General features: G+C 37.1%; 2 protein-coding genes across 2 annotated transcripts in view; both read left to right on the plus strand.

Moving 5' to 3' along the window:
• Window positions 1-22,121, plus strand: part of DST (dystonin) — a 297,096-nt gene that overhangs the window by 159,362 nt on the left and 115,613 nt on the right. Inside the window, 12 exon segments of the mRNA XM_065681484.1 lie at window positions 852-1,035; window positions 2,021-2,178; window positions 2,502-2,680; window positions 2,883-3,021; window positions 3,848-4,041; window positions 5,970-6,132; window positions 6,789-6,872; window positions 6,964-7,071; window positions 7,692-7,790; window positions 18,385-18,519; window positions 21,227-21,315; window positions 21,974-22,109. Of these exon segments, the coding sequence (XP_065537556.1) occupies window positions 852-1,035; window positions 2,021-2,178; window positions 2,502-2,680; window positions 2,883-3,021; window positions 3,848-4,041; window positions 5,970-6,132; window positions 6,789-6,872; window positions 6,964-7,071; window positions 7,692-7,790; window positions 18,385-18,519; window positions 21,227-21,315; window positions 21,974-22,109 (1,668 nt within the window).
• LOC136015485 (plectin-like) lies at window positions 11,544-18,351 on the plus strand. The gene is made up of 2 exons (XM_065681485.1): window positions 11,544-14,550; window positions 15,100-18,351. Exons 1-2 carry the CDS (start codon window positions 11,617-11,619, stop codon window positions 17,014-17,016), a joined length of 4,851 nt encoding a protein of 1,616 aa, XP_065537557.1. The 5' UTR covers window positions 11,544-11,616; the 3' UTR covers window positions 17,017-18,351.

The following is a 22,121-nucleotide window of genomic DNA, read 5'->3' on the forward strand; positions in this document are numbered from 1 at the left end:
GTTTTCAGCAGAGGGACAGGATCTCTCGAAAGGAATGATCAGTGAAATTTGTTCTGCAAGAGTCTAGCTTTCTGAATTTATGTTGGAAGTATCTGGGGAGATTAGTTAGCTTCATGAGGCTAAGGTTAATCTTCATGAAAACCACCATTACTTCCTTGTGCTGCAGTTTCTTACTAATGATTGAACAGCTGTGAAGTGACAGTCTTTCAGCTGAACACTTATTCCTTCATAATACATTTTTTTATTCTGACACATATCTGTAACTTCAGATGTTAAATAACTGGCTAGGATCAGTTTGTCAGAAATGAAGTACTGATACAGATCAAAATGCTGTTCTTTCTGGCTAAAACAGTGTGTGAGATCACTGAATTACACAATGTTAGATTTATAGCATAACGCTATTTTGTACAATAGTTTATTTTACAACATTGGTTATTTGTCCACAAACTATTGAAATAATATTTGCAATATCCACAATGACACTTTCACTGAATTTCCCACTGTTGCCGTTTGAAAGAAGGAATCTGAAACAATTCTTGAAGTGTCCCTGGCTGTATAACTTTTGCTGGTAGCTTGTTGCTATGTGGCAGTAGATGGAGAAATGGTGTCTGATGCAGGGTTGGCTTAACTCAGCTTTTTGCTGGCATTAAAGATGGAAAAGGATTTTATGGTGGGTGTAAACTATAAGTTGTCGAATGGACTCCAACTTAGGAACAAGCAACCTTTCAGAACCTTGATTCTTTGACTTTACCATCTTAGTAATTGGGCAATGTTGCTTTTTGATAAAAAGCATTACAGGGAACTGTGTGAGTCATTGCTGATCCTGCCTTGGGTTTTATAATTTCTTGCAGATAAAGACAATGTTGCCAGGTGAACATCAGCAGGTTCTAAGCAATTTGCAGTCCCGCTTTAATGATTTTATGGAAGATAGCCAGGAATCCAAGGTCTTTACAAGCTCTGATACAGCACAGCTGGAAAGGGAAGTTAATGTTTGCAAGCAATACTATCAAGAGCTTTTGAAGTCTGCAGAAAGAGGTAAAACTTAGCTGAAAACAGTAGAAAAATGTCCTCAGAAAAGAGATTGTAGTTCTTGATACAACTTTACTGAATACAAGCTCTAGTGAATCACATTTTCTTTATATTTGTATTGTTAATGCTAGTTCTTCTGAACAACTAGAGAGCCTATGCACAATTTTAACAGTGTGCACAATTACATAGTACAGAAGCTCTATTTTTTTTAACTTTGTATATAAAGCTATGTGAAAATATTGATGTGTTACTTAATATACAGAATGCTACAAAAAAATTTGTATCAAAGAATCTATTCCGTGCATTTCAGCTCACTATCTAGTCACGCCTTCCTTGTTTTTGAATGCTGGAAATGCACCTTGCTTACTTTGTTGAGTTCATAATGGAATTGAAACTTTTTTCACACTCTTACGGCAAGAAAAGTGTCCTAGATATTTTTCTTGCTCCACAGAATTGAAGTAGTTACTACTGTCTTAACTCTAAGTACAGTAAGAACAGAAAGCCTCAAATATGTGTTCTGATTTACTGTCAAGTACCTAATGACTTAAAGAAATAACAGTAGTGCAAAGCTGATTAATGCATCAACATAATTCACTACACTTAAGAAAAGATGTGCATCTGAGAGAGAGGATTTGAAAATAAAGAAAAAAGCCCTGGAGGTTTACTGTAGTATTGTGCCTGATACCATCTGACTGAAAGAATCAGTCACTGAGTTCAGCAATTGTCTGCATAGGGGTGGTGCCTGTGCCTGGGATGAATGGTCAAAGATGTATGCTAATTTTTCATGTCTGAGGAGGTGATCCAATAATAGCTAATGTTTAAGGGTTCCTTAAAGTTTGCCTTATAGCCAGAATTCCAATTGAAACTGATGGTATTTCAGCCAGTTATGAAAACACCTGTAGAATAGTGACTTTATAAAGCATTTCATTAGAAAACATGGTGAAAATGACATGATAGCTTTGTTTGCTAATGTGTGTGTTTCTTTCATCAGAGGAGCAGGAAGAATCTATTTACAATCTGTACATCTCTGAAGTCAGAAATATCAGACTACGGCTGGAGAGTTGTGAGGAGCGGTTAATACAGCAGATCCGAACCCCAGTGGAAAGGGACGATGTACATGAAAACTTGGTTAGGATTTCAGAGCAAGAGGTGAGCTCCTGAGAAAGGCTGTTTTACCTAGGAAAAGAGTTTTATTTTAAGAGTTATATTCAGATGTTTTGAGTGTGCCACAGACCTTCCTGGCTACACCTTGGAAAGATAAGTCAAAGATTAGGCTTGTATTTGTGAGAAAAGAGATGCCAGTAAATGGCAGCTGTTAGTTTCTCTCTTATGCATATGTTCCCTTTTTACAAAATTAGTGGTGTCCACATAAAACAAGCAGAAGAGACCAGACCTGTGCTGATTATGATGGATAGAGTATACAACAGGTTGATGTAGGATAAAAGCACTGTCAATCACCTTTCATTTTATAGGAACTGAAGAAAGAACTGGATCGACTGAAGGATGATCTGGGAGTCATCACAGATAAATGTGAAGAGTTTTTCAGTCAAGCTGCTGGTTCACCTTCAGTCCCTGCTCTGCGCTCTGAACTCAGCGTTGTTATTCAGAACATGAACCAAGTTTATTCCATGTCTTCCATTTACATAGAGAAGTATGTGAATAGGCCATCTTCATGTATGTTTTGGTTTAGTTTTGTCTTCAAAATAAGTTGAAGATATTGGTATGATACTACTGATCAAGGAAAAGGGAGTTAACATTTTAATACTGTATAAAGTGATATGGAAAGGCTGAAAAACAAGTGCATTGAATGTTGTTATTTATGGTTCAGTTAACGGGAGATTACTGTTTTTCAGATTAAAAACTATAAAATTGGTGCTGAAGAACACCCAAGAAGCAGAATTGTTAGTAAAACGCTATGAAACTAAGTTGTGTGAAGAAGAGGCTGTAACAGCTGACAAGAACAATATTGAAAATCTGATGGGTACATTGAAGGTAAGAGTTGGCTGGTACCTTTTCATGGGCAAATTAAAAAAAGATAGGAAAATGATCTGCCTTATAACAGCTGTTTTAGTTAAGCTGTACTTACACCAAAAATTGGCTTATGTATTTGGAAGAAAGTCTGTATTAGGATTGACATCTCAGAAAAAAATGAGGGCTTTGGGGTAGTAGGAATTGAGTAGTTTGCATGTGCATTCCTGCTGTTTGGAAATGCTTTGAAGTATCTGAACTCCCATGAGTTCACTTAATGGGAGTTCGCTTATGGCTCTTAAAGCTGCTGTAAGACTTATTTTTTGACTCTTCAGAAGGTAACGTATGCTTAAGGTAACATAAATATGTTGTTATATAAATGTGACACATTAACATTCCTGCCGCTGCTGTGGTATACTAGTCAGGGTTTCCTGGAGGTTTGGCAGACATCTTTCAGAAAGGATGGGATTGAAATTCATCATTTTTGTGTGCTGCATATACCTCATTTTAATATTGCAAATAATGAGTAATGCTTTTTTGTCACATAGAATGATTGGCATCTAGCTATTGACTTTTTTGAAAGCTGTAGTGTAGAAGATAAGCATGGTGATTTGCTGTCTGTGTTTTTGATCTATGTGCTGTGGGGGATGCTGCTACTTAGAATTATTTTGTCAGTTTATAATTGCTAATTAATTGCTTCAGACCAGTGTATGAGCAACCAGAAGTAAAATACTCATTCAAGCATTTTTTCATTTATTCATTTATACGTTTTACTCACGCAAAATACTAATTTATGAAGTGGTGTCATAATTTAGGAGATATTTACAATGTATCATTTATCACATACTAGCAATGGAGATCTGAAGTAGATGAGAAAAGACAAGTGTTCCATTCCTTAGAGGATGAACTGCAGAAGGCAAAGATGATCAGTGATCAGATGTTTAAAATGCACAAGGAACGTGATCTTGACTTTGACTGGCATAAGGAAAAAGTTGATCAGTTAGCCGAGAGGTGGCAAAACATTCATTCTCAAATTGAAAATAGGTTTGTATAACTTTCTGTTATAATCTGTTCATGTTTTATGCTGGTTATGTTGTTTCTGAGGAAGAATAATCTGAATTGAATGTTGAAATAGGTCAGAAGAGTTTTCTGAACTGCTTGTGAAATGTACTAAGGTAATGGATTCTTACCTTTTCTGTGCTGTTGCCACTGTTGTCTTACATTTCCACAGGAAATGTCTGTGACTCTTGAGCACCAAAAGATTGGCAAGATATAGAAACTTTATTTACTTACAACTTAATGAGACACAGTAGGGAGAAACTGCTTTTTTTTTTTTTTTTTTTTTCTTTCCAAAAACAGCCCGCAGAAATGGCATGCTGTTCTGTGAAAATACCATCTGTTTTCTCCAGTTCTGATAGGCTAAACGGATGAGCTTACCCATCAGTTATGATGGGATTCATGTTAATTTGCTCTTAATAACGCAAGTGCTATGTCTGGAAGTCCTTAGCTTCCATTGACTTCTGTGATAATACAGTAACATTTGGTGAAGTGCCAGTATTTTCTTCTGGTGTGCAACTGTTTCCATGCAGCTTCAATATCCAGTTGAGATGTTGCTGACAAGAGAATTAAAGATAGTGCTATTGGTTAAAAAGTTCATACAACAACCTTTCACATTTTTGCCCTTGTTTTCTAAGGTGTGAATAGCCACTCAGGTGCAATACTGAAGTTGTGCAGTTGTAATTAATTTAATTGCCTCAGTTTGACATTGCTGGAAGATGAAAAGAAGATGGGTAAAAGCTGACTCATTTAAAGCTGCCTGCAGAATGGCTAGCTTTAAAACCACTTCAGATTTTTCATTGTTTGATAGCATGACATAATTTAAATGATAAAACAGCAGTTTTATCATCTATAAGGTACTGAAGTGTCCTGATTTCCTCAGAGTGCAAATGCAAACCACATGCTTTCCTCACAGGACTATATCCTGAATAGAAGATGACAAAAAATTACTGTTAATACATAGTGGTTTCTAGTGTCAATAGGACAGATTGCAGTAGCTGCATCATGGAGCTGTAAACAAGCTGCTTTCTGCAAATGTTCACTTTGCTGGTTCCTAACAGTTTGACACTGATGATCATTATATAAAACGTGTACAAATATTGGCTGCAGTTACCACGATCCTTTCTGTTTTCCATGGTAATTAGCTTTAAAACATGCTGAAGTATGAAATCGGAGTTTCCTCTGCTCTTTTTCAGTCTCCTTGTGGCATCTTTAAAACAGCGCTAGAGCAGTTACAACTATTGATTCCAAGTTAAGCTAAAAGAAATTGTTTAATAAGTATGTTTATCCTGCAGCGTTTTGAAGTGGTCATGTTTATATGATCTTTGAAGTATGGTGTAAGGAGAGAAAAACTGTCAATGTTCTCATCAGTATGGAAGCAACTTTCAAAAAACCACACCATTCTCAGGTCAAAAATAGATTTAAAAATGGACTTGCAGGATCAGTTGCTTTTGCACTTTGGAATATTGAGAGGCTTTAGTTTTAGTGTAACTCCTGTGGTTTTGTGGGAGGCACAGAGTATGGTGAACAGCTACTTAACTCCAGCACAGCACACTCCTCTCTGATGCACATAGGTCACATTTGACATACTCTTACTTCTCATAACAGAATTAATGGCTTTTGCAGAGGCTCCTCTCTTGCTTGGGGATTCCTGTGTTCATGCTGTTTAAAGCAGTTCAGCTCACTAATAAGGGGTATATGCAGAGTTTCTTCTGTAGTAGGATCTCTGCTGAGAATCTGGGTGTGTGAGAAGTTTAATTAGTGTTTAGTTAGCATTATTTTAGTATCCTTATAGTGTGAGCTATAGCAGACCTAAAGCATCCGAAGCCTTTAAAGCTCTATTTCGTTTAGTGTTGCACTTTTTGTCTTTAATACTCATCTTCCCCCCTTTGTTTTATTTTCTAAAATAAAATCAGGTTGCGTGACTTAGAAGGTATTAATAAATCTCTGAAGTATTACAAAGATACTTACAATTCTTTGGACACTTGGATTCAACAAGTGGAAGATACTCAGCGAAAGATTCAAGAAATCCATCCTGAAAATAGCAAAGCATTGGCTAAACAGTTGAACCAGCATAAGGTATGAAAGAGATTTCATTGAAGAAAAGTGACAAAGGATGGCCAGATAATTAAAATATCAGTTTAACACAGTGCTGTCAGTCATATTTCTTGATATGGATCTTTATATCCCTCAGCCCTTAAACTGTAAAAATTCTAAGTCATTGCCAGCTTTTATGTTTTCGTATTTATAATGTAGATAGTGTCATGTATATGTCACTCACTGTTGCCTTTTTATAGATGAGATTGTTTTGGTCCTGAAATCTGTGAGAAGAGTAAAACTTGCAGAGTAACTAAAATTCTGGACTTACCATATCATTTTTTATTCAATACTGCTCTTGGTATTTATGGTTGTAGAAATATTTTCATGGAAGCAGAGCTAAACTCAGTGACTGTCTCTTGCAAGAAGGAAATGCAGCTTAAATAAGAGACAGAATAACAAATTATATGCATTTAATAGTATATTCCTGATTTAATTTTAAATTCTCTCACCAGCTATTAAACCTGGCAGGTTTTTCCACTGCTTCTGTACTGTAAGCCTGACAAACCCCAGGACATAGGTTTCACCATATGTACACACATGGCAATGAGCATATTATGTAAATTTTATGATGTCAGATAAAATAGAAATGCTAATAATAATAGTAATTTCAGAAGATGTGGATTCATATTTTACAGATGCTGGTTTCTGAGATTGAAATGAAACAAAGCAAAATAGATGAATGTCAGAAGTATTCAGAGCAATACTCAGCTGCTGTGAAGGTAATAAATAAAGTCATACTTAGAATCCTTTTTTTTAAGTGTCAGTAGCATGAGGAATGCCAGTCGCTTTGCTTGTTTTCTCTTTTTGCAGGACTATGAGTTGCAGACTATGACCTACAGAGCTATGGTTGACTCCCAACAAAAATCTCCAGTAAAACGCAGAAGAATGCAAAGCTCATCAGATGTCATTATTCAAGAGGTAAATGGGTTTCTTATTACAGGAAAATGTGTGGGGATTTTGAGTCTTTGCTTAAAACAAAATAAACACAAGAATGAGATTCAGAATTTATGACCGATTAAATAGGGTAGCCCAAGCAGATTATTTTTTTCTCTATAGGTATGTGATGCGATAAATATTCTAATGGTCATTTTGCAGTACCTGGATAATGAGACAGTGTGTTGCTATCCAGTTATAAAAAAGCTATATGAGAAATGTACCTCAGTAAAAGTGTTTAGAACTTGATCTTGATAAAGATGAGTCTGTCTCCCTCCTAACCGTTAGAGAGAGGAATAACGACCAGCACTGTTTGGCCTCCTTATACCCCGTTCTTACAGGAAGCTATAAATCAAGTGACTGTGACATCAAAACATTGTTTTCTGTTTTTTCTTCTCCTTATGGCTATCCTCACAGATTCTTAGGATTTACTTATGCAAGTGCACCCTGTTGAGTGCATTCAACTTTGGAATCAAGAGTAGGACTTTGGATTCCGCAGTAATGATTTTAGAATCAAAATCGGGATGGGTTCTAGAGTAGTGTTTATCATTTTGAAGGATAATGTGTTTCCTGCTGTCTCTCCCCACCTCTTTGTTTCTCTACAGTTCATGGATTTAAGGACTCGTTACACTGCCTTAGTGACCTTGATGACACAATATATTAAGTTTGCAGGTGACTCTTTGAAAAGACTGGAAGAGGAAGAGGTAGGTCATTCCCTGGCAGCCAACTAAGCAAAAATAACAGCCAGGCATACAAAGAGAAATATACCTGTTGGAATTACTCACAAAGTTAGCAGCAGATATGAAAGACTAAAATTCCTTATACAGGAGGATAGGAGTGTTAAATTACTCCATTAACATTCAGATAAGCAAATCCTGTACCATCCATGCATTTTACCAGTTCTTCCAGCTAGAAGGGTCATATGATTCACTAAATTCTGGTGGAGATGTAGTTTCATATAGTACATTTTCATGCTTAAATATTTTAGGGCTTGATCTTTTGGATAAATGCTGACATTAAGATGAGGGCAACCTTAGTGTGCATGCACTGTTTATATCCTATGCAGGCCTTAATACTCCATAGTATGCCTTCTGGTCCACTTAACAACATATGAGAAAGTTCTTTAAACAGAGAGGTGTGATGCCCTCTGAACTATTTTCTGAAGTTTCTTTGACATGTTTATATATTTTCTTCCTTCTACCTTTCTACTGTATTGATTCCTTGGGGTCAGACAGCTGATCCCTAGGAATCCCTTATTTAAGCTTAAGGTAGAATCTTATTAACAAGAGTAGGTTACTTAAATGGAGCAGAAAAATTACTCAAAATGCGTGCTTGCTGCAGAGTCAACCTTCCAAATAGTTGAGAAGAAAATTCTTTTAAAGTCTTCACTTTCTCTTGAAATGTTTCTCTCCAAAAGAGATTATATAGTCATTCTTTAAGCGAATCAGAAAATGAGTAGTCCTTTTCAATGGAGGAATGATCCTTTTTTTCTTCTGGGATAACCTCTGAAGTCTGTGATTGTTCCAAGATTTTTCTTCCACACCAGTCTTTTTCTTCCTAACTCTCAGTAATAGCATTAACAATGCACAGAATAAAGAAAAAATAAGATGGTTTCCATGATCTCTCAGTTTATTCCATGTACTGCCATGCTCGGAGCTTACCAGAGGAGTGAACTCCAGCCACCTGTGAAGTCAGCTGAAGTCTTTCAGTGTTTGGGATGTAGTGAAGCTGTTGAATTCGGAGAGGAAAATGCACCTAATGAAAGCATGATGGATGTGGAATATTTGCAAGATAACTCTTCCAGTATACCTGAACACACAGAAAATAAATTGGAAATGGACAGAAGAAAATTAGATGTAAATAGATATGATGAAATCAAAACTGATAGAACATCAAAGCAAGTTTTAACTTCCAGTGATCAAGAAACTAGCATTAGTGGCAACAGTGAATCTAAGTTGCATACAAAGCAAGAGAATTTAATGGGTTTTCATAATCAAATCAAAGAAGAAAATTATGGAAAAGGTTGTTTTGTTTCAGCTGAGATTTGTGTGAGTAGCAATCCTGGTGAAATGTTAACTGAGAAAATTCTCAGTGGAGAGAGACACAAAACAGAGGGAGTATCAAAGTTGCCTGAAGTGGTAATGATACACAAAACCACAGGAAAAAAATTTTCAGGAAAGGCAGGGAGTGACTTTTTGACAAACGAAGAGTGTGAGATGCAATCAGAAACTAACTTTGAGCTTACGGTGACGAAAGGTGAAGTAACTCCAAATACTGGAAAGCATGTCCTGGACAAGCAGCAAGATCTTTCACCAAGAATTAATTTTGAAAGTCAACATAAAGAACATTGCTTTATAGAAAGTAATAGCCATAATACTTTAAACTCTGAAGACAGAGAGTTTCAAGTGCGTAGTGAAAGAGGTGACTCAGGTGTAAGGGATGCAATACCTTTAGAGAAAGTTACATCCTCTTTCAGAGAGCTGGCAGCATGCAAGAGGAGTGAAAAAACAAAGTTAAATTTGCAATTAATGTGCAATGCAGGCATTTCTGGTGATGTTGAAAGGGATACAAACAAACTGCACAGAGCATCTCTGGATAAAAGGTACTTCATAGCAGAAAACAAAATCCTGCAAAAATCAAATTTAAATCCAAATGAAGCCAAGAGTGCAATGCAAGAAATTTTGCTTGTTTTTTCAGGAAATACTGTGGAGAATCAGTATGCAGCAAAAGTCTCTGAGTCGTATCAGTTAGATTTTGAAGTATCACCGGTGCAGGATGATCTGAGTATAGGGACAGAATTGTTAGGAAGTGCTGATGATCTAAATACAAATATAGCCCTCTCAGAAATAATTTCTAAAGGAGAGGATTATTTTCCGTTATCAGAACATGGATTAGCAAAAAAGCTTTTGAGTCACAATGAGAAAGGAAGTGAGAAGAAGATATCAGAGGGTAACATTTATGGTTTGGACATCAGTATAAGTGGGAATAAGCTAAGTGGAGAACACAGGTTAGAACAGAGTCAGAAATATAAAGATTTATTGCTAGTTGCAGAAAGGGACAATAGAGATAAGGGCCGTAGCACAAAGGGACTTTGGAAAAACACTGAAGTCCAGAAAACATCCTGTGAAAAAGCAGGGAAAAAAGCCTCACTTGAAAAAAAAGAAAACCAAAAAAAAAGAGACAGTGACAATGAAGAGAAAAGGAACGCAACTTATATTAAGGTACCAGAGTTTTTATGCAATGCAAATGAAACAGTTAATTTAACAATGATTCTAAACCAGCACAAATCATCATCTGAATCTGATAATATATCAAGTTCAAGTGATTTAAAATTGATTGGACAGAATTGAAACAATGAATATACAAATAATATATTAATTATTATGCATTTTGTGATCCTTAAATCTTTTAAGTTCTTACAATTTGTTTTTGTTTATTTTGTATTACTATTTAATTACCATCTTTTCTCCACCCAGCTGATTCTCAGCCATGTTCATTAGAGATAATGAAAGCTAACAAGATACAGGTTTTGACTCTATCTTTATTTTAGTTCTTGATTTTCAAGCATAACACATTAAATTTTGTATGTATGGGAGCATAAAGAAGATTTATAAGGAACCAATTTAAATGTTTTGTATCTGTTGGGGTCTAGTCAAAATTCTGACACAGAAATATGGAGAGGAACTGAAGAAGCTGCCTTTGCATTAGCCTTTTAGGAAATGTTTTGTGTATTATATGAAAAATAAGTAAATATGGTAAAATTTGAACTAACCCAACGTTTTATTTATTTGAAAATGTTGCTGTAATTACCCTTCATGCAATGTTTGTATGATCATAGGAATTTAAGTTCGTTCTTAGCTCATGTTAGCTCACATTTGGTAACTAACACTGTTACAGTGCTAATGAAGACGAGGTACGTATAATGTCAACTGTATTATTACTGGTGGATACCCACCTTGTATGAGTTTCCCTTGATCTGCCAGCATATGGAGAATACTGGCTGACTGGCTTTCACTAGGATTTTCCAAATTATCATGTTTATACTTCTAACTGTGTCTACGCTGCAGAGTAACTGTGCTCCTACCAGTCCCCCAGCTGAGGCAGTGAAGGCACTGGGAGGCACTGGGACTGTGGAGCACACTATAAAGCATAGGTGTACTGCAGTTTAAATACTTCTGTTTCTGGAGCTGGTGCATCTTGGCTGTAGCTCTCTATACTGCTTTGCTTTTTGGATGGGATTTCCGAACTTCTCTTGTGTGATTTTTGCTTGCAAGCATAAAATTCTCTTAATTCCTGTTGAACTGATGCAGAAACGGTGGGCCACCTTTGCTTTGGGAATTCTTGTGCATAGTGTTTGGCTCAGTGTTTGCTCTACCTATTTGTTTGGAGATAAAGCACATGCAAGCTGTTGTTTGATGCTGCTTACTGCTAGGAGGCACCTGACTGCAGTGAAAGGCTTCAGGACTTCCTCACTTTGTGGATCTTTATGAAGGGTTTCATATTTGGCTAGTGGTAACTTCCTGAAGCCTGATGGTGGTGGGAACTGCTCATCCTACTTTCTGGACGTACCGTATATATATGAGTAAGTATTTCCCATTCTGCTTTTCAAAGAGCCTAAGATTTCATATGCTGTATTACAAAAAGTGTATATCAATGTATCTCATTCTTCCACAGATTTTAAAGAATAAGGAAGCATCAGTGCGTGAGGCATACTCAGATCTAAAGGCACAGCAAAATAGCACAATTGATGAGAACAGAAGACTCATGGGAAAGGTAAAAAACCTTGAGCAGATGTTGGAGGATGTGAAGAAACAAAAATTCCAAGTGGAACAGGAGCTCCCTAAAGTTAAGGAAGCCGCAGAAAAGGAGCGGAAGAAGCAGCAACAGGACATGGAAAAGATCTGTCTTCAGAAGACCAAGGCTGAGCAAGAGGCAAAGCAGTGTCGTAGGGATCTAGAGAACATTGAGAAAGAGAAAGCAGATGCAGAGGAGGAGCTGGAGCGTGTAAGGCAGCTCATTTTGCAGGCAGAGACTCAAAGAAGTATACTGGAAGAAAACCTTCGTGCTTTTCGAAATCAAATAGAAGAAAGCACCTTTACCAGAAGAAACCTTGAAGAACATCTAAGAAGAAAAGATACTAATCTTCATGATCTAGAGCAACAAAAAAGAAATTTGATGGAGGAGCTGAAGAAAAAAACAGAAGGAGAGGAGAAACTTATGGAACTGATAAAGCAAATGGAACAAGACCTCGAATTTAAAGGGAGCCTATTAGAAATAAAGCTGCAAGAGAGAGAGAAAACTGAAGCCAGAGGGAAAGTTGTTGAAGGCAGGTACTCTGTAACTAGAGAAACTTCTCTGCCAACTTTGGCGGCTGGGCAAGGCAGCCAGTGTAGAACTAATTCTGAAATTGCAAGCTTCCATAAGAAGCAAGAAGCCAGAAAGGTAGAAGAGCTTAGACAAAAGGTAGATGAATTAGTCCTTGCTAACAGAAAAGCTGATAAAACTATTAAAGACCTGAAATATGATCTGAATGAAATTGAGCTTCAGAAATCATCAACAGAAGAAAAGTCTCGGTTATTAAAAGAAAAACTAGACAAAGTCAATAGTGAACTTAAATGCCTAAAAATTAAGTTAGAAGAAAAAGACCAAGTAGAACAGGGATATTTGCAGCGACTGAAAGAACTGGACAAGCAGCTACATAGAACCACAGATAAAGCTGAAGAGGTGATGCAAGAAGCTGTAGATCTCAAGAAAATTAAGATGAACTATGAGGAGGAGCTGAAATCTGTTCAGCAAGAAAAGGCACAATTAAAAAGAGAAGTAGAGGAACTAACTAAATCAAAGGCAAAAAGTGAAATCACTATCAAACATTTAAATTCACAAATCAGTTCTCTTCAAAAAGAGAAGCTGGCAGCTGAACACAGAACACAATCATGCAAAGGAGAAGCAAATAATCTTCAAGACCAATATGAGAAAATTCAAGAACAATTGCTTCAAAAAACAAAAGTAGAGAAAGAAAACCAGCAGGAAATTCAGATGCTGAAGAATGAATTAGCCAAAAGTAATCATGTGTCAGAAACATTGAAACGAAAGATAGAAGACCTTAATAAATGGAATACTGACACAAAACTATTAATGAAGCAAATTCAGTCTGAATCGGAGAGGATGACTTTGGAAAAACAAAGTATTCAGAGGAAAAATGATGCATTAAAATCCCTAGCAGATGGTTTCAAAGAACAACTGCACACAACAAATGAACAACTGCACAAGCAAACAATAATTGAGCAAGAATTCATATGTAAAATAAAAAGCCTAGAAGTTGAGCTAGCAAAAGCAAAAGATTTGGCTAACGAATATAAACAAAAATGTGATAAACAAAGTGCTTCCACCCTAACCATTGACCGGGAAGTTAAAAATCTAAATGTGCAAATAAATGCTCTAACTATGGAAAAGAGAATGAGTGAACAGAAGATACAACTGCAACAAGTTCATATACAAGAGCTAAGTAGTAAAATAAAAAAATTACAGGATGAACTCCATCAAAAGACTCTGGAGGAACAAATGGCACGCAAGAAGATGATTCTGTTTCAGGAAGAATCCATTAAATTTAAACACTCTGCAGAGGAATTCAGGAAGAAAGTTGAAAAATTACTGGAATCCCATAGCATCACAGAAAAGGACATTTCTGACATAAAGCTAGAATGTGTTGCTCTTCAGCAGGAAAAGCATATGGCTGAGGAAAACATCATGCTGTACAAGGTACAGATGGAAGACCTGCAAGAAAGGCTTAAAAAATGTCAGGAACAGCTACAGCAAGGGAAGCAGGCTGAAATGGACTATCACCAGAAGTGCAGGAGACTTGAGGAAGAACTGGAAGCACAGAAGCACACAGTTGAGAGCTTGAAACACAAAATGGATCTGCAGCTCATGGAGAGCGAGCACAGGGTTCTTTTGTTTCAGGATGAAGTTCAGCAAAATAATAAACTCCAAGATTGTGGATTTAAATTTAGCTGTGAGAGAAGAGGGAATGATTTCAATTACCTGAGTGACACCACAGCTCGAGAATTTGAGCAGCTTCCTCCACATTCAAAACCTAGCTCACCTTTGTTAAGACGGAGAGATCAGGTTTTAAATCAGAAGCAGGAGAGAGCAGGTTTTAAACCTGATCAGATAGAAGGAAATACATTGTACGTGAGTGCTGATGATACGATACCGAGAGAGGTGCAGTTCCATGTGTCAAGGATTAACCAATCAGGAGAAGAAAATTCAAGCCCACAATTTACAGAGTTTATTTCTCAAATGAGTACACAGTTTGAGATAACTTTTGATAAAGGAAGCCAAATCTCTGGAACGTCTGAATGGGATACATTGAGGAACAGGAACCTGCACAGTTCCAGACAAACTATTAGACATGGAGAAGACATGAAACATGAATTAGGAGTGGTAAAACTTCATCCCTTGGAGGTACACACTACATTTTGCGAGGTTTTGCCTTTCTAGGGGTGGTTTTTACTAGTCTGTTTGTTATTGATTATACTTTATTACTATTCTGTATTCTTGATAATGTTTCTTATGTTCTTGCCTTGGTGAAGGGAACCCCTTCATTCTTACATGACACAAAATCTTTTTATTATACATTTGTAGCAGGTTTGTTAATATCTAAGAAACACATTATTTTAAAAGTTTGTGTTAGAAATAGGAATTCACATACACCATGTATCATTTTTTTGCCTAAATAAGCTTTGATTAACAGCATGAAGTTCATATAGTAACAAACAACAGTTGTTGCTTAGTCTAGTCATATTCCTGTTATTGAATAAGTATTTGAAATGGCAAATGCTTTTTAAAAATCTAGCTAGCTATATTTCTCTGCTCTCCAATGCTAGTAGCAATTCTCCTTCCTGATTTACATTCAGATTCTCCCTTTTGTTTCTCTGGTGGTGGATTTAGGAGTATATTATGTACTGCATAGTTCTGCAGATTCTCACTGTGTCAAAAAATTCCTATTTACAGATAGTGAAGAACAAGCAGTATGACATGCGTGTTGAAGTCACAACATTAAACCAAGAAAATGACAAGACTTTTGGTACTGAAGAGAGAATGCTTGAGGGATACAAAACATCCGAAGGGTTTAGGAAAGAAGACTTTGCAAAGATGAGCTCTTTCTTAGAGGGAGAGAGTTTGAAAACTGATGATGATGCTGCTCAGTTGGAGTATTTCACAGAGGAATATGATAATATTAAATTTCAAGGTCTCCGGCGTGATGTCACTGCCAGACAGTTGACCGAAGTTAAACTTTTAGACAGGCTCACAGTTGAGCAGCTTCTTTCAGGGCAGAAAACTATTGATGAGGTTCAGAAAAGTCTTGAAAAGTTTTTAACTAAACCTACAGCTATAGCTGGGCTGTACCTTGAATCCAGCAAAGAGATACTTTCTTTTGCTGCAGCAGCAAAAGGAAGAATCATAGGAAAAGCATTAGCATTAGCATTGTTAGAGGCGCAAGCAGCTACTGGTTTTATCATTGATCCCACAACAGGTCAGAAATTCTCTGTTGATGATTCGATTGTTAGAGGGCTTGCAGATACTGAATTAAAGAATAGACTGCGTGAGGCAGAGAAAGCTGTTTTGGGCTATTGCTGTTCTGGGAAAGTGATGTCTGTGTATCAGGCTATGGAAGCTCGACTCTTAGAAAGACAAAAAGGCAAAAATATCCTTGAGGCTCAGATTGCAAGTGGGGGGGTCATTGATCCTGTCAGAAGTGTCCGTGTGCTGCCAGAAACCGCAGTGCAGCTCGGCTTGCTAAATAACACAACTTTAAAGTTTCTGCATGAACCTTCTAGTAATGCAAAATGTTTTCACAATCCAAACAACAGGAAAGCGATGTACTACTGTGATCTCCTGAAAATGTGTGTGTTCAGTGTAAGTGGTAAATGCTTTCTGCTTCCAGTTGGTGAGAGGAAAATAAGCAGCCCGTCAGCAGAGAAAAGTCACAAAATTTCTGTAGTAGATGTTGAAACAGGAGCTGAAATGACTTCATATGAGGCTTATAAAAAAAATTGTGTTGATAAAGCTACTTATCTTGAGCTTTCAAAACAGGAATTTGATTGGAAGGAGTCCACATGTTTTGACTCTGATGGGAATTCTTTTCTTTTGCTTACAGATCTTAAAACTGGTGTACAGTTTAATATCGAGGAGACCTTAAATCAGGGTAGAATTGGCAGAGCATTAGTCAATAAATATAAGGAGGGTTTAATCACAGCTAATGAGTTTGGTGATATTTTAGCTAGCAGTTCACAGCCAAATAAAGATTTAAACAGTCCTGTTGCAGGGTTCTGGCTTTCTGAAACCAATGAAAGAATTCCAGTCTTAAAAGCCTCACGCAAAAACTTGGTAGATAGAGTTACTGCCCTCCGATGTCTTGAAGCTCAAGTTAGTACAGGAGGCATAATTGATCCGTTTACTGGGAAAAAGTACAGCGTTTCAGAAGCTTTGCAAAGGGAGTTAATTGATGATGGATGTGCCAAGCACATGCAGCAGTGTGAACTGATCTTCACTGGGATCATTCACCCTGTAAAGAACACAGTTATGTCAGCTGTTGAAGTTGTGAACTTAAACGCCATAGACAAAGAACTGGGCATGCGCTGCCTGGAGTATCAGTACTTGACTGGTGGGTTGATAGATCCAAAGTCTCATTCCAGATTAACAATGGAAAATGCAATCAAGAATGGTATTATTGATGCTGTCACAGCTACAAAGATGAAAGACGAAAAATCGCATGTTAAAGCTTTAACATGCCCCAAAACAAAGAAGAAGGTAACCTACAAAGAAGCTTTAGAGAGAGCTGTTTTTGATTGCCACACTGGGCTGCGATTGTTAGAAGCAGCTCAGCCCATGAAAACAGGAATTTCCAGTCTTTATTATAATTCATAATGGAATAAAGATATTAGTACTCATTTTGGAGCCTGCTGTTAAACCATTCAAGTCATAAAAAAGATCTATGGTGGCCTTTATGGAAAACCATAAATTGTATTGTCTAAAGCTATCATGAGTTACTGTAAAGCTAATTAATACAACCCACTAATTAGTATAAACCACTAAAACTGGAATTGGATATTACTTGTTAGAAAGTTGAGATATATAGATAAACTTAGGCAGATTCATAATTTCAAAACGCAGACTGTGTTCAGTCTTTATGTGAAGGCCTTGTCTGACATGTAGGTAGCGTAAATGAGAAGTTATACCGAGGTTAGTGAAGTTAACATTATTGCAAAATGGGTAGATTTAGGTGAGACAAGAAATCAGATCATTATATTAAAAATGGAAAGGGATTTCTCACTTTGCAAATGATCACAGGGCAGTATTTCATGTGACCTGATACTTAATTTAATATTACAAATCAGTTTGCTTGACATCATTCATTTTACAAAAGTGGCAGTAAAGGCATACAAGGGTTAAATCTGCAGTGAAGTAAATATTTACACAGAAGTAAATTTTCTCACATTGATATTCTGTTAATTTTAGTGGGGTACTTACATCATAAAGTTAAATATCCTAATTTTTTCTCGCTTCAGGTAACTTTTTTATTTAGGTTGTTTTCATGCTCTAGAGGGCAAATGAATTACAATTACTTGTCAACGTAAAAAAAATCCATTAAAATATCTTCATTTTTATTTCTGATATGTGGAAGGGCTTAAGCATGTTTTCTAGGTACTGATGAATTTCAAACTGCTAACAGATTGTACTACTGTAAAAAGAAATGTACTTTCCTATGCAGAAAGAGATTAAATGTCTCAGTATTTTATTGTTCTTTTTTCTGTAGACATAAAAGCAATGTATTCTTCTTAATTGTAATTTAGTAATACATGTGCATAAACTGCAAAATTCTGATATCCTGTGCTCTCTGTACATATTCACACCTGAGGGTAATGCAAAGGCAGCAATTCAAATATGATTTATATGCAGATGTTTAGGTTTTATCTGCTGTGTAATGGCTGGGAAGCTATACTTTTTCTTAATATCAATCATTTTTAAATGAATGTACATGTGTATGAATAAGCACCATAATCGTAATTACAAATCGTTTAAGGAATTATTTTGTTCATGTCTATAATTATGTGGCAGTTTTGTTCATACATCAAACTATCATAGTAACGCATGTAGTGATGAATAAAAAGAAATCACTTGATGCTTAGGTTATAATATTGCCATTGTGGTAGAATTGTATTTCTATGGACATTACTGTTAAATATTCCAGCAATTTACATTTATATGTTTTTTACAATTCGTGGTGCTCATCAGAAATCAGTGGAAGAAGAAAAGAAGGAACATGTTGAGAAAGCTGGGGATTTACTGAAATGGGTGTCAAACCTCAGCAGGACACTCAGCAAGGAAGAAGGAGAAAAGGCTGAAAAGACAGATTTGCCTAAGCAGCAGGTACACACATGTCTTGTAGTAAAATACCACTTCCTCTTTTTAGGTGTTTGTGTTGATTAAAATAACAAAATACTCCATAAATACCAAGTCACACTCCACATCTTACTAAAGATATCATTTCATACAGCTGTGAGTGGGGGTTGGGTGCATCATAGAATAATTAGAGTTGGAAAGGACCTTAAGATCATCTAGTTCCACCCCCTCTGCCACTGGCAGGGGCACCTCACACTCAGCCACGTCACCCAAGACTCTGTCCAACCTGGCCTTGAACACTACCAGGGATGGAGCATTTACCACTTTAGGCAACCCATTCCAGTGTCTCACCACACTAACAGTAAAGAGCTTCTTCCTTATATCTAACCGGAGCTTCTCAACGGACATCAGTGTTCAGGGGCACAAACATGTTACTCAAGAAGAAGCACAAGCTGCTTTTTACAGGCCTGGTGTGTGACACTGCACAATGTCAGTTCCAAACTAGATGCTGCACCCCATAATTCCACCTTTATTAGAGGGACAGTGCATCCTGGTAGTATGGTGCTTTGTACGTCTTCCCCCTTGTCCTGAAATAGTTTGGTGAGTAAGTCTGGTAACTTCTACCCTGGCACCAGGAAGGAGAAAGTTGGCAGGAGCAGTCTGAGGGCCAGGTTTCTCTATTTGCTTTTAAAAAGTTATTCTGGGGGGGTCTCTTACAGAATTGTTAAAACTGCTGTTTTAGGGAATTCAGGTGTTGACTGAGAGCCCTCTTTACTATCACATTAGTCGATAGGCTGCTGCTGTGGCTCATCTTGACACCTTTGTATTTATCACATACATTGCTGTTGTGTACAGTTGCAACTCTGACCATAGATTTCCATCTGTGAAGTTTCCTATTATTTCTAACAGCTCCCCTGTTAGGCTTGTCCCACAAAACAGATTTGTGACACATAGAAAGATTTCAGTAGGTGAAGGTCTACCTGTACACTGCGCAGCAGAGGGATGGAGCAGTGTCTTGTCCAAATCCCTCACTATAGGGCCAAATGTGTGGTCATGCGGACATGACTTTGGCCCTCCTGGAAGCCTGTTTCTGTTGTTTTATTCTGGTCACACATGCTGGTACTGATTAAAGCCACTGGAGCGGCATGTGCATAAATCTGGTTGTCAGGCAAGTCCTGGAGTCTTAATGGCCGCTGGTCCTGTCACATCATTCATAGGGGACCAGTGCTAGTTTTGTTACTGAGTTTGTTCCTGTATCTGTAGGAGGAAGTAAGCTTGTGTTTGAACATGTTGATTGGTAAATCACTAACAGTTAGGATAGGATTTGCCAAAACCTTTGACAGTGGTCGTTTTCTGTCCTTGTTAATGACAACATTGCAAATCTTTGTCAGCATTGGGCCAGTGCTCAACTCCTTAGAGCATCTCAGTTTACCACAGCAGCTATGGGTGGCATCTTCCCTGCCCAGCCTGAGCCCTCAGTGAGTAACCTGGGAGTTATCTGTTTTGGCTTCCTCTGGTCTACAGGAGATGGGTGTTTGCTGAGGGTGTTTCCTTTGTGAAACAGCCCTACAAGATAGCAGCACCTTCCAGAGGTGTCTAGTTTTGTGTCTCCAGTGACTAGCACAGGTGCTGTGACATGTTTTGTAGAAGCATGTACATTTTATAGCTAATGATAGCTGAAATGCATTTCACATAGAGGACAGGGGTTGCTGTAGCTTGTAATCACAGACTGGGTGAAGCTGTTGCCAGTAACATCAGGGTTCACACAGCAGCAGCAGTGACACCAGTTCCTCAAGTGACACATGGCTCCATGTGCTACCTCACCTGCTCACACTGTCTTCTAGTGTAGTGCACACTGTGTTTGCTCTCTTGGTTTCTGTCCAAGCAGCACAAGTGGTGGGATTGTGGCTTTCTAGTGGTGATTGCAGAGAAGAGACTGTTCAAGACCATGTTCAGGCCCTTTGACACAATGCACATGGGGACAAAATTAGTTGTGTCCAGACCCACACGAGCATAGGGCCCAAGAACCTTGCTAGAATTCTCTTGGCACTAATGGTGAGTATATCTTGGGCTTGCTAGTAAGTGTAGAAGTTGTAGACTTCCCTTTAAAAATTTGTCCCTGTTCAGCCAAAATTAATGCTTTTCGTTGAAGAGACTTTATAGACAATTTCTCATAAAAATCAGAAGATTAAATTCTTGCAAGTTCCACTGCCAGAACAAGTGCTTTAGTGGGGATGACACAGAAATAATAGCAGGGAAAATATTAATAAATACTTAATTTTTTTCTAAGTGTTCAATACTGTGTTTGTCATTGGATTTCATGAAGTTTTATAGCTGGCTGGTATGATTTTTATTTTAAGGTTATTATCTCTCATTTTGGTGAGCAACATCTTGCACATGTCTATAAAGCTGCTTTAAACTGTGCAGACTATAATAAGTGGATTTAAATGATTTGCTAATTTCAAGCAAATAACATGTTAGAATCGTTTCACTCAATAGTTTTCTAATACAAACAGCTTATTTAACCACAAGACTTAGCACAATGACTTATCTGTATGTAAATGATGAAATTCCTTAATAATTAATATTGCTCTAAGAGTAGCTGGTATTTTAAAAAAATCAAGTTCTGATATTATTGAGTTTAGTCCTGGGTAGAAATACTGTGTTGTTTGTTTGGTTTTCTTGTTACGTTTGTGTGAAATTAAGTCTTGAACACGGGTTGTTTATTTTTCAGATTTCCCTGCATGAAATGTCAACCAAGAAAGAACAAATAGCTGAAGCTTTGCAGACTACACAGTCATTTTTAGCTAAGCACAGTGACAAGTATGCTATTTTTTGTTAATAATAAAGTAAATTAATTGAATCAGTTTGCTTAAAAAGTAATTATATCCTCATCTTACAGTTCCAATTACTTTTCATGTACAAATATGCTAGGTTTTTTCCATAGTTTTATTATTTTGTCTTCCCATTTGGGAGAACTTCATGCAGTTCTGTTTATTTCAATACTTTGGCTAGGTTTATATACCTCTTGTCCTCTTAAAAAAACCCCGAAACATTAAACAGAAATTTTCACCTGAAGTCTATTAACAGATTAATAGTAAATTAGTACTTGAACTGTATGTCACAAGTTTGTTTCATCCATGTCTGAAATCAGAGTGTTTAAGATACCAAATTGCTGATGTACCTCATGACTCCTTGCTAGCTGTTACCTATCATGACTAGTAATCAGTAGACAAAGGGACATGCAAAGGTCAGATGCTTTAGTGATAATTCAACATAAATTCTAGATTGACGTAGTTTCTTTTCCTCAGTAACTACGAGCACATTGTAGCTTTCGTAAGCATCTTTGAAATTAGGCTATATTTATTTTGTTCAGACTACTTTTACCACTTCCCCATGCAGATCACTCCACCAAGGTTACAAATAACTCAGAGATCATCTTCTTCCTTTTTTTCTTCTTCTTTTTTTTTTTTCTTAATAGAATGACAGATGAAGAGAGAAATGAAATGGAAAAGCAAGTCAGATCCCTCCAGGAGAGCTACAGCTTGTTATCCAATGAAGCTTTGAAGCAGCTGCAGGAGACACAGTATTTGGGTGATGAAAAGATGGAAGAAAAGGTAATAAGACTG

This window comes from Lathamus discolor, chromosome 5 (genome assembly GCF_037157495.1).
Source record: "Lathamus discolor isolate bLatDis1 chromosome 5, bLatDis1.hap1, whole genome shotgun sequence".
Lineage (NCBI taxonomy): Eukaryota > Metazoa > Chordata > Aves > Psittaciformes > Psittacidae > Lathamus > Lathamus discolor.